At 48.9% G+C, this 12,002-nt stretch overlaps 1 protein-coding gene across 2 annotated transcripts in view; it reads right to left on the bottom strand.

The window, feature by feature from the left end:
- MYO18B (myosin XVIIIB) overlaps positions 1 to 12,002 on the bottom strand; it is a 231,471-nt gene that overhangs the window by 157,566 nt on the left and 61,903 nt on the right. For both annotated transcript variants that reach the window (XM_088659924.1, XM_088659925.1), the window contains exon 11: positions 7,429 to 7,573. In XM_088659924.1, the coding sequence (XP_088516050.1) occupies positions 7,429 to 7,573 (145 nt within the window). The remainder of the gene's footprint in view (positions 1 to 7,428; positions 7,574 to 12,002) is intronic.

The following is a 12,002-nucleotide window of genomic DNA, read 5'->3' as shown; positions in this document are numbered from 1 at the left end:
CTAAAACCCTAGGCACCTAGTCAATCACTGTGCTCTGCAGGAGAAGGCCTCCTGCAGATACCTTCTTATTAAGAGGTCCATTCTGCAAAATACAGGAGTCAGACCTTTAGTTTTGTGGCACCTGGCCTTTGGAATGCCCTTCCCTTGAATATTACATTTAGCCGTGATTCCAGCATTGCAGGGAGTTGGACTAGATTACAATTTTGTGATTCTAGGACTGGAGAGGTGCCATCTCTTTTTGGCACCAGCTGAAGACCTTCCTCTTCCAACAAGCCTTTTAAGATTAGATATTTCCCAGTCTGCATCTGTACTGGAACGGTCTGTTTCTAAGAGGTTTTTATCATTTTATCACATGTTTGCTGCCTTGGGCAACTTTGGGGTAGAAGTTTAATAAATAAAATAAACAAACAAATAAATACATTAATAAAAAGTCCCTGACAAGAACACCACTGACTGCAGGAAGAGCAGAGGACTGGAGTTATAGGAACTACTTCATCTTTCTCTCTCTCAGTCCACTTCTCTTCTGCTTTGATCCATTTTTAAATCTCTGAGTCCTTTGATTCCCTTTCCCTTCCATATGGCAACAGAATCGATTTTTGGAGCAAAGGGTGAGCTGCTGAAATGAGAAGAGAGACAAGAGCTATTTATTTTTCCACTCCCAAACCCCTGAAAAATGTCAGATTTTGTGCAGACATGTGGATGCCCTGTAAAGTGATTGAATGAAGCAGGATGTGCCTCACTAAATAGCTGGTCTTGAAGCAACCTGGTATTCAGTTCTTCCAAACAAGCCAGGATTCTGCCTAGCCCAGATCTCATGGAGACCTCCTGTATGAAAGAGGCAGGAAACCCCACAGAGAACAAAGGAGGCCCTGGAAGAACCCTCAGAAGCCCCAGAAGGCAGCCTTGGCTCTTCTGCCCTGACCACATTCTGAGCCCTCCCTTGATCCCCGATGCTTCCTCTCTGGACCTCAGGAGATTGCAGTGGACCCTGATGGGAAGCTCAGAGCTGCAACACAAGGCAGAAGGCACCATCAAAAGGCATCTTGTGGGGAGCAAAGGTCTACTCAGCTCCCGTGCCCACACCATACACTTAAAGCACTATGACACCACTTCAGACAGTCATGGCTTCCTGGGAGCTGTAGTTTGTTAAGAATACTGAGAGCTGTCAGGAGCACTGTATCCCCCTCACAGAGCTTCATTGTTTTGCAGAGACAACACCCTTCTGTTGCCCGCAATATGGTGGAGACATAAACTAGGAAGTATCTGGCCTAGTCAAGCTACTTTCGCGAGAATCAAACATTTCCTTATGTGACCTTGCTGGAAAAGATTATACCAGAGATGAACTCACCTACGTATGTCTGAAACTTCCTCCCCTCCCCTCCCAGAGCTACAATTCCCAGAGTAGCTATACAGTCAATCCCTCTTCCCAGGAAACTCTGAGAATTGTAGCTCTGGGAGGGATATAGGGGGCTCCTGACAACACTCAGCACCCTTAACAGACTACAGCTCCCATAATCCTTTGGGGAAAACATGACTGCTTAAAGAGGTATCATAGTGCTTTAAAGGTATGTCTTGAATGTGGCCTAAGCGTTGGCCATGGACAGAATAGGCAAGTTGCATTCAACTGATGGCCACTGATAAGACCTTCCCATTTTGCTGTAAAGAGCTGTGTGCAATGATGGCCCTGGAGAAACAGCAGCAGCAGCAGCAGCAACCACCTTTGTAAAAACCTTTGTAATAACCCATGAAGACATCAAGAAGAGGTGGCAAGAATACACAGAGGAATTATACCAGAAAGATATGGAGGTCTCATACACCCCAGGTAGTGTGGTTGCTGACCTTGAGCCAGACATCTTGGAGAGTGAAGTCAAATGGGCCTTAGAAAGCATTGCTAATAACAAGGCCAGTGGAAGTGATGATATTCCAGCTGAACTATTTAAAATTTTAAAAGATGATGCTGTTAAGGTGCTACACCCAATATGCCAGCAAGTTTGGAAAACTCAGCAATGGCCAGAGGATTGGAGAAGATCAGTCTACATCCCAATTCCAAAGAAGGGCAGTGCCAAAGAATGCTCCAACTACCGCACAATTGCGCTCATTTCACACGCTAGCAAGGTTATGCTTAAAATTCTACAAGGCAGGCTTAGGCAGTATGTGGACCGAGAACTCCCAGAAGTGCAAGCTGGATTTCGAAAGGGCAGAGGAACCAGATACCAAATAGCAAACATGCGCTGGATTATGGAGAAAGCTAGAGAGTTCCAGAAAAACGTCTACTTCTGCTTCATTGACTATGCAAAAGCCTTTGACTGTGTCGACCACAGCAAACTATGGCAAGTTCTTAAAGAAATGGGAGTGCCTGATCACCTCATCTGTCTCCTGAGAAATCTCTATGTGGGACAAGAAGCTACAGTTAGAACTGGATATGGAACAACTGATTGGTTCAAAATTGGGAAAGGAGTACGACAAGGTTGTATATTGTCTCCCTGCTTATTTAACTTATATGCAGAATTCATCATGCGAAAGGCTGGACTAGATGAATCCCAAACCGGAATTAAGATTGCCGGAAGAAATATCAATAACCTCAGATATGCAGATGACACAACCTTGATGGCAGAAAGCGAGGAGGAATTAAAGAACCTTTTAATGAGGGTGAAAGAGGAGAGCGCAAAATATGGTCTGAAGCTCAACATCAAAAAAACCAAGATCATGGCCACTGGTCCCATCACCTCCTGGCAAATAGAAGGGGAAGAAATGGAGGCAGTCAGAGATTTTACTTTCTTGGGCTCCTTGATCACTGCAGATGGTGACAGCAGTCACGAAATTAAAAGACGCCTGCTTCTTGGGAGAAAAGCAATGACAAACCTAGACAGCATCTTAAAAAGCAGAGACATCACTTTGCCGACAAAGGTCCGTATAGTTAAAGCTATGGTTTTCCCAGTAGTGATGTATGGAAGTGAGAGCTGGACCATAAAGAAGGCTGATCGCCGAAGAATTGATGCTTTTGAATTATGGTGTTGGAGGAGACTCTTGAGAGTCCCATGGACTGCTAGAAGATCAAACCTATCCATTCTTAAGAAAATCAGCCCTGAGTGCTCCCTGGAAGGACAGATCGTGAAGCTGAGGCTCCAATACTTTGGCCACCTCATGAGAAGAGAAGAATCCTTGGAAAAGACCCTGATGTTGGGAAAGATTGAGGGCACTAGGAGAAGGGGACGACAGAGGACAAGATGGTTGGACAGTGTTCTCGAAGCTACGAACATGAGTTTGACCAAACTGCGGGAGGCAGTGCAAGACAGGAGTGCCTGGCGTGCTATGGTCCATGGGGTCACGAAGAGTCGGACACGACTAAACGACTAAACAACAACAATAACCCATGGACTTTAGTGGTAATTTCACTATTGGAAAGCAAGCTCCAATTATTCAAAGATGTAAGGGAAATCTCCATGCAGTGTGTCACCCATAATCACCAAACTATCATGTGACAATAGCAGCAATAAAAAGGAGGAACATGGGGATGCAATCACACTCTTTGCAATTCCCAAGTAATCTTCACAAATCTGGAATGAAGCATTACAGGGCAATGAAGTGATTCTCTGCTTAGAAATCAACAAGTCACTGCTATCGAAAGGGAGGGATGTGGCCTTAGACAGGGTATCAAAGGCTTGATTCCAAAATTGAACCCAGAGCCTCACAAAAATTCCTGGATATTTCATACTATCTTCAGGAAACTCTGGTATTAAGCATTTGGCAGGCGAAGGACATCCTCCTAAGCAGTGAACTTTCCTAATCCTATATAATAATGTCCAAGTTGTCCCTGCGTCCAAGCTGTCCCGTGTGTCCCTGGGGTACTGCGCATGTGCCCCAGGGATACAGGGATTGGACAGCAGAGACTGCGCGCACGCACTCTCCCCCCCCTCTGCCTCCTCCAACCGCCGCTCCCGCCGGACACCGCCTCACTGCAGGGCACGTCAGGGAAGCGAGGGTGGAGGCCGGTGAAGGCCTCCTCGCAACCCTCCCTGGCCCGTGAGAGGAGCGGCAGTTGGAGGAGGCAGGGGGGGGAGAGTGCACGCGTCCTTCCTGTGGGGGGCTGGGGGAGAGGAAGGAAGGAGGAGAAAGCGCTCCTCCGTTCCTGTCCCCCTGCCGCCGACAGCAAGGACGGGTCCCAGGGTTCGGAGAAGCGCTGCACAAGCGCTTCTCCGAACCGTGGGATGTCTGCTTCCTGTCGGCGGCTGCGGGAGAGGAACGGAGGAGGAGAAAGCAGCGCTTTCTCCTCCTCCGTTCCTGTCCCCCTGCCGCCGACAGCAATGACAGGTCCCAGGGTTCGGAGAAGCGCTGCGCAAGCGCTTCTCCGAACCCTGGGAGGTCTCCTTGCTGTCGGCGGCTGCGGGAGAGGAACGGAGGAGGAGAAAGCAGCGCTTTCTCCTCCTCCGTTCCTGTCCCCTTGTCGCCGATAGCAATGACAGGTCCCAGGGTTGCAAAAACCCCAGGATGTTCTAGAGCCCGTTATTGAACGGGCTGAAATACACTAGTCCTATATAATAAAGTCCAAGTTGTCCCTGCGTCCAAGCTGTCCCGTGTGTCCCTGGGTCACTGCGCATGTCCCCCAGGGACACAGGGATTGGACAGCAGAGACTGGACACACGCGCACGCGCTCTCCCCCCCCCCACCTACCGTTTCCCTGCGGCCGCCAACCGCTGATCCCAGCCGGACTGAGCGTTGGCGGGGGGGGGAGAGAGAGCGTGTGTGTGTGTCCAGCAATGTCTCCTTCCTGTCACTTCCCGTTTCCCGGCGGCGGCGGACCAAGGGCGGCCAGGCTTTCCCCGTCGCCATAGGCGAAGTTCGCGCCGAAGCGCGCCATGGCTGAGGGACGATAGGCCCAAGCGCCGGACTCCGCCTCCCCTCACGCCATCCCCTCACGCGCTCTCCCTCCATGAGGGACCAGCCCGTGGGGGGAGAGAGCGCCAGGAAGCAGCGCGCAAAAAGGCGGGCGAGAAGGAGGACGAGGCTACTGAGGTGCCGCCGCTCTTGCTGCTGCTGCCGCCGCTGCTGTGCTGCCTCTCCGCGGCCGAGATGAGCTAATCCTGCCCGCCCGCCAGGACGAACCGCCCGTGAGGAGGAGCCCGGCGCCCCGCGGACCTGACAACCCTCCCTGTCTCCTTGCTGTTGGCGGCTGCGGGAGAGATACGGAGGAGGAGAAAGCAGCGCTTTCTCCTCCTCCATTCCTGTCCCCCTGCTGCGGACCCCAGGATGTTCTAGCGCCCGTTATTGAACGGGCTGAAATACACTAGTTTTAAAATAATTATAGTTGATTAATGGTGCTGTGACATGCTACAGAGATGTATATAAATGCCGCTGCCCCCCCCCAGCTGATTTTGCAACACCGCAGTCCCAAGGGGCTTAGAATCCAAAGTACATAAGTCACCAGGAGCTGCCTTTAGGTTAGAGCACATCTTAGAGCACCTTCTCCCTCCTTAATGCCCTCCCCACTCTCACTTTCTCTGCATTTAAATAAAGTTTTCACAAGCACGAGTTCCACTGAAGGTTCTTGTTGCTATAATTCAGACACAGCAACACCAAATCATAATCAGAAGAAAATAAAAGACAGTTGCAAGGCCAAGCACCTGGGAGACCGATGGGTAGGAGCTTAGAGAGGAGCCAGCAGTATCAGACTCGACTCTGTTCATTACCATAATAAAATGGTAATGAAGGCTGAGGGTGCAAATTCAAAATGGAGCCGGATGGATAAACAAGTGCATAGGCAGCACACATCTCAGCCTCTGGAACAGAAGCATTGCTTGTAGCCATCTCTGATAAGACACTTTCATGATCCTCGTATGATTTTGCTATCCTCTTGGACTACTGTTGTGCTGAATATTTAGCCCACATTTTAATTTTAAGGGAGCCAAGGTGTGGCTGTGAGAGTCCCTTCTCTCATTCTAAAATCATCACCCCAGAGATTTGTGGGATACAATACTGGGGCAGACAAGTCACAACAGTGTCCACAAAAGGGAACTCACCTGGAGGAACACCTGACTACGTTCAGTTTCCTGTTCCTCCAGACATGCAGATGAGATGGATTAGCTGGCATATAAAGCCCAGAGCCAGCAGCCATTCCCTCTCTTCTTCTCCACATTCTTCTTCAGCTTCCTTCGGGAACATGTCTCCAGATAATCTACAAGTTAGGATAGTTCTCTCTCTCGGCCTGTTGCCAAGAGAGAGACAAAATGGAGCCTTACTTTACTAAGTAGTCTCCATATGTACATAAATGTGACTTTTCTATGCAAGCCTGCCTTTCTGAGATTATGCTGTCAACTCAGGATGTCATGTGAGTAAACTCTATCTTATTTTAAGACTATTGTGTCGTGTATTTCTTTTAAGAGGGAAAAGGGGGATTTACCAGGAAGTATAATATTATTGTAGAGGTTTTAACAAACCTAAACGCACACGTTTTGCTGCGCACAAAAGGAAAATGTCACTCTGCTGATATTGGAAGCTTGATAACACAAGCTTGGATAGGATCTATCTAATCATATATCCTAATCCACGTCCCTAACATTCCCACAGGATTTACATTCTGCAGCTTTCCTAGGTACCCACTCATCAAAGCCCAGGGAAAGGCACAATAAGGGAACTCCTCCTATGAGGCATATTCAGATCAGGAAGTGTGAGCAGCCCAGGAGGCTGAGGGGTGTTGAGGAAATCATAGCATTGTAAAGTTGGAAGGGTCTCCCCAAGGGTCATCTAGTCCAACCCCCACAATGCAGGAATCTCAACTGAAGTATTCATGACAGATGGCCATCCAACCTCTCTTTAAAAGCCTCCAAGGAGTCCGTTTCCACTGTTAAATGGCTCTTATCTTCAGAACGTTCTTCCCAATTTAATCAGAATCTCTTCTTTTGTTGTTTGAATCTGTTGGTTCATGTACTACCCTCTGGAGCAGCAAAAAACAGGTTTGTTTTCATGGGGCAGCCCTCTACAATTCTATGGTTCTATGTAAGATAGCAAGTGGCTTAACATATTGCCAACTCTGCAGTGGGTGGCACACTCTGCTTGCTGGCTCAGACAGAACACATATTGGAGGGTCTTGCACTTTCTCTGGCTCTCCTCCCACTCCAAGGATCTCCAAGAGCAGGCCTTGTGCAAGACCAGCATGATATAAAAACAGCAGCCCCTCAAGCAGAGAGGCGGAATTGAGATCCAATGACTTTCTGTAATGCTCCTGGAAGGACAGGCTAAAAGGGGGCAGGGAATTCAGGCTAATGAGCCCAGGCAGATGGCTTGCTGTTCTGAAATGCTGCACCATGCAGCCTGCAAAGCAGAGATGAGAGACAGGGACATCATCATCTCCTTTCTCAGGCTGCAGCAGATGGGTCCAGCACAGCAGTCTCCCCAGCCCAAAATGCCACCTTTGCCAGCCGTTGGCCTTACCTTTGCAAGCCCCTGCAGCACCCAGGTGGTAGATGGCGGCCAAGACTCGCCAGATGGCCTTCTGCTCCTCCACCACAATCCCCAGGATCTCCATGGCAGCCTGGAGCTGAGCAAATGCAACTGAGGCCTTCTGCTTCTCTTCAGCCTGCAAGGAGGGAAAGGAACAGCCAAGTCTATAGCACGAGAGCCTGGGCTGGGACCAGGGAAAGAATGGCAGCATACCAATCACCCTTAAATAGAACCCCACAGGGCCACAACCTCTCCAAGATACACCCCAGACCTTGATTATTCTTCAACCAGCATGTGAACATAAGAAGCTAAGAAAAACCTACTGGGTCAGGCCAATGGCCCATCTAATTCAGGATCCTGCTCCCACAGTGGCCAAGTGAATGCCCCAACGGGAAACCCATAAGCAGGACCCAAGCCCTCCCCTCCCCACCTGCAGCTTCCAGCCCCAGGTTGGAGAAGGTTCCAGTAGAAGGAACCCCCAAGCTACAGAATTGAATGAGAGACAGTTCCTGGGTTACTTCCCTTGTAAGAATGGGAGAATCTTTCAATTTCAGTTTCTTAAGTCATGGGCAAAAATACACCATAAATAAACATTGTCGGGGCCAGGCTTCTGCTGGTGGGGAGCAGAACCTCAGATAATTGAGTACTTTCAATGCTTTTCAATAATATTTATGGATCTGCTCCTCCTTAGCTATACCCATGTCTTAAGTTTAGCTTTCCTCATTTCCATGTCACCTTAAAAATATTTTGTCACATTCCCACATCAGTTTGCAATTAAAAGAAAAAATCACCCGCATTTTAGTGCAAATTTCTCAAACATGCACATAGTTTGTAGGCATAGTTTGCCTAATGTGTTTTTTGTAAAACAATTTAAATTAATGTAATACATTTTTGTATGTTATTTCCCTAATACATGCATTTTATGCATGCTTAAGCCTGGCACATGCATTTCTGGCCACATGGCTTGATTGGAGGGCAACCTTGCAAAATTCAGGAAGTGTGGATTTCAAACAATGGCTGCACTTCAGTACTCATTTTGTTTTGGGAAGTGCAAATTGAATCACATTTCTCCTCCATCCCTAGTCCCTTGCTGTGCTTGAGTGTGATCAACAGACAGAATTCAGTATGGCTGGGCTAAGCAGTTGGGAGGAGGTGCAATTCCTTATTCCTCCTCCCAATAAAATATTACAAGTGGTAAGACTATTTGAGGAGGCAAAATATACTCATTGCTAAATATGCCAGCTTTGTGTTCTCCTGGGCAGGGTGGGGTGTCAAGTGCTGCCCTTGGCAGGAGCAACCATGACTTTTCTGCACATGGTTGTGTGGAGGCCAACATGACCCCTCCAAGGCACCCACAATAGATGCATCTCCTCTTTTGCCTTATCCACTTTCCTGAAGAAAGGCTTTAACAAAGGGGGGGGGCATTAAGATTCAAAACAGAAAACAGGATAAAATAAAGGAACCGGTGAACTAAAAGCTGGCATCATTCATACAAAAGAAAAGGTTTGTGCATTTTCAGAAGATGTGCATAAAAGTTGAAAACCTGGAGGCAGACACTACCGGTACTCTACTTCAGAGCAGTAGATGGAAGTGGGGCTTCCATTTGATGAGCACCTACAGCTCTTGACCACAGAGAAAGTTGCTGAAAGAGCACAGGGTGGGCAATCCTGTCATGTTTCTCCCACACTGGACATGACTGGGGTCATTCCCCAGCATTGGGCAGCTTTTTCTAATTTCAGGTTCTCTGTTGCATCTCTGCATGATTGATTGATGTTGACTTCCCTTCTGCCAAGCAGTCTCTGCTAGGATGATTAATTCTAACTCTGGCAATTCTCTACATTGCGATTACTGACTCAGAGATACACAGCCAGAATCACCAGTCCTCCTCCAGTCCATCTCTCTGTATGTCACAGCTCTGTGCTTCTTTCTACCCATTCAGAATGGATGAGTGACCGACAGGTGAGTGACTCTGACAGTCACAGGTGAGTGACAGAAACCCAAGGAAGGGGCTTCTCCAAGGCTAATTCCTACTTAAATGTATTTGAAAAGTAAACCTTTTGGATAGTGTTTCCAGTTCTAATGAAGCCATGCTCTTGGCTACCAAACATCTGGGACTTGAGATCTTGACGCTTTCAAAGGGAAGTGTGTTTGGCTCAAAGCAACTTTCTGAGATATTACAGCTGGAATAGACAGAAGGGCTGAGCATCCACTCCTCAAAACTGAGGACGGCGGAAAATCCCATTAACCAGCAAGTCCCAGAACTCCTTCAGACATCTAAGGGCCCCTCCCCATTCAACTTCAACAGATAGCATGTGTCACCAGATCAGAGAACACCCAGCAAAGCTCCAATCTGCCACAGTCCTCCTCAGTGCTTCCTCAGAGTAGAGCCTCTGGGTGGGAGGCAGACTATTTCATTGGGAATCCTGTGAGCACGCCATCCTGTCCAGCATAAGAATTTTTGCAAAGGCTTTTTGTTTGTTTGTTTGTTTGTAGCCATTCTTTGAAGTGTTGCCTTTAAAGCAGGGTGAAAAAAATGGATTGAGAGGAAGTTTGTTTCATGATCAGGACTTCAGAACATGGTTTGAAAAGGGAAAAGAAGCATGATACCTGGCTTGGCACTCACTCCAGCTACTTTCAGTGACGCACCTCTGTTTTGTTTAGAGGGTTGAGAGCACTGCCTGCTGAAAGACCCGATACCTCACTCCTACAGATTTGCAGGTTAGTTGGCTGTGTGCCTTTGGCAGTGGAAGCATGGACACAAGCAGCAAGGCTCCTCTCTAAATCTCTACCAAGGAATAATACTGTAAGAACCAAAGAATGGTCTGCTGGAACATGGCCCACCTAGTCCAGCATCCGGTTCTCACAGTGGCCAACCAGATGACAAAACCACTTCCGCGCCTGCGACGGAGATGGTGTTGTGGGCAGGCCCTACTGAACTCTCGCAATGGGGGCTGAGAGAAGAAGAAGAGGAGGAGTTTGGATTTGATATCCCGCTTTATCACTACCCGAAGGAGTCTCAAAGCGGCTAACAATCTCCTTTCCCTTCCTCCCCCACAACAGACACCCTGTGAGGTGGGTGGGGCTGAGAGACTTCAGAGAAGTGTGACTAGCCCAAGGTCACCCAGCAGCTGCATGTGGAGGAGCGGAGACGCGAACCTGGTCCCCCAGATTACGAGTCTACCGCTCTTAACCACTACACCACACTGGCTCTCAGAGCTCAGCCCCTTTGCGATTGGCCGTTCCTGCCTCCATCAGTCCCAGGCCGACCAATGAGGTCGGCCCGGAGGCGGGAACTCTGCCTCTTTGCCCCCTGCTCGCCAGCGCAATCGATTAGCCTTGTGGAGCTTCTGATTGTCCGGTTCTCCTTGTCTCACCTTTGTCTCACCTTTGTCTCACCTTTTGCCTCATTCCCCCTCGCTTAATCCTTTCCCCTTCGCTTATTGCTTTTGCGTTCCCTGCTTTGTTTTCTTTTAGGTCTCTTACCCCTCGAGAGCGGCATCTCAGTTCAGCCTCCGGCGGAGTTGGGGCTTCCCTGCAGGCGCAGCCGCGTTTCCAGCTCCTGCCCTGCCACTTCTATCTCACCGAGGGTTGGAAAGCCACGGCCCCCTTTGAGCCGGCTTCTGCGACTCCTCTACAATAGCTGGGAGTGCTCACCCCTTCCCCTACCTTCCCTGCCTGCCTAAGAGAGCCACTGTAACCCTCCCCATGTGTCCTTGTAGTTTGCCTTCCATTCTTGTGCATTTCTCTACAGCCCAGCAAGGAAAAGTGCAAGGATTCAGCCTTTCAGGGGGATTCTTCAAGCAGTGGTGCTTGGATCCTGCCTCCCCCACTGCAGTGTCCCTCCAGGCGGACAAAATCCTCCACTCAGCGTTTCTGCACAAGTCAGCAGAATGAATCAGGCTCTTGTGGAAAGTGCTAACAGGACAAGTTCAAGGTGGGTCACCCAGCCCAGACACACAGAGGGTGTTGACAGAATAACAGAAAGAAAACTGAAGGAATCCTGGCACAAGCAGGGAAGCTCAAAGCAGCTCTGGCATAAATGGGATGCAGACTGGAACCTACATTGGCCAAAGTGCATATTTGCATCACTAATATCTCACCTTCCCCATTTTTTCCCTGTGAACAATCAGATGCTGACACCAGTAGTGCCAGGGAGACAATTAAAATCTTCACATGTGTAAAAAACAAACCAGGTGTCAGGAACCAGACTGAAGGGTATTGTTCTAAGGAAGAATACTGGGAGCCCCCCCTCCCCCTCTGCACAAGGGCCTAATCCCGAAGCACCTCTGGAGCAGGATAGTCTTGACCTAGGTCCTAGAGCAATCGTTCACGGAAGGACACAGTTCGGGAACTGACAGTTGGACTGAGCTGGGAGCAGAGCAACCAAGGGGAGAGGAACAGGAAGAGAGAGAACTGGTTGCATCTCCCTCACTAGAAAGTAGGCATCCCATGAGCCCGAGAGCCAGGCATCCGGATAGGGTAGCCTCTCAGAAGGTTCGGTGGTGAAGGGATCACATGGCGAGGAGGCGAGAAGACGGAAGTAACTAGAGAGAAGTGGGAGAAAC

This window comes from Zootoca vivipara, chromosome 16 (genome assembly GCF_965207765.1).
Source record: "Zootoca vivipara chromosome 16, rZooViv2.hap1.1, whole genome shotgun sequence".
Classification (NCBI taxonomy): domain Eukaryota; kingdom Metazoa; phylum Chordata; class Lepidosauria; order Squamata; family Lacertidae; genus Zootoca; species Zootoca vivipara.
This window is presented reverse-complemented; position numbering and strand designations above follow the sequence as displayed.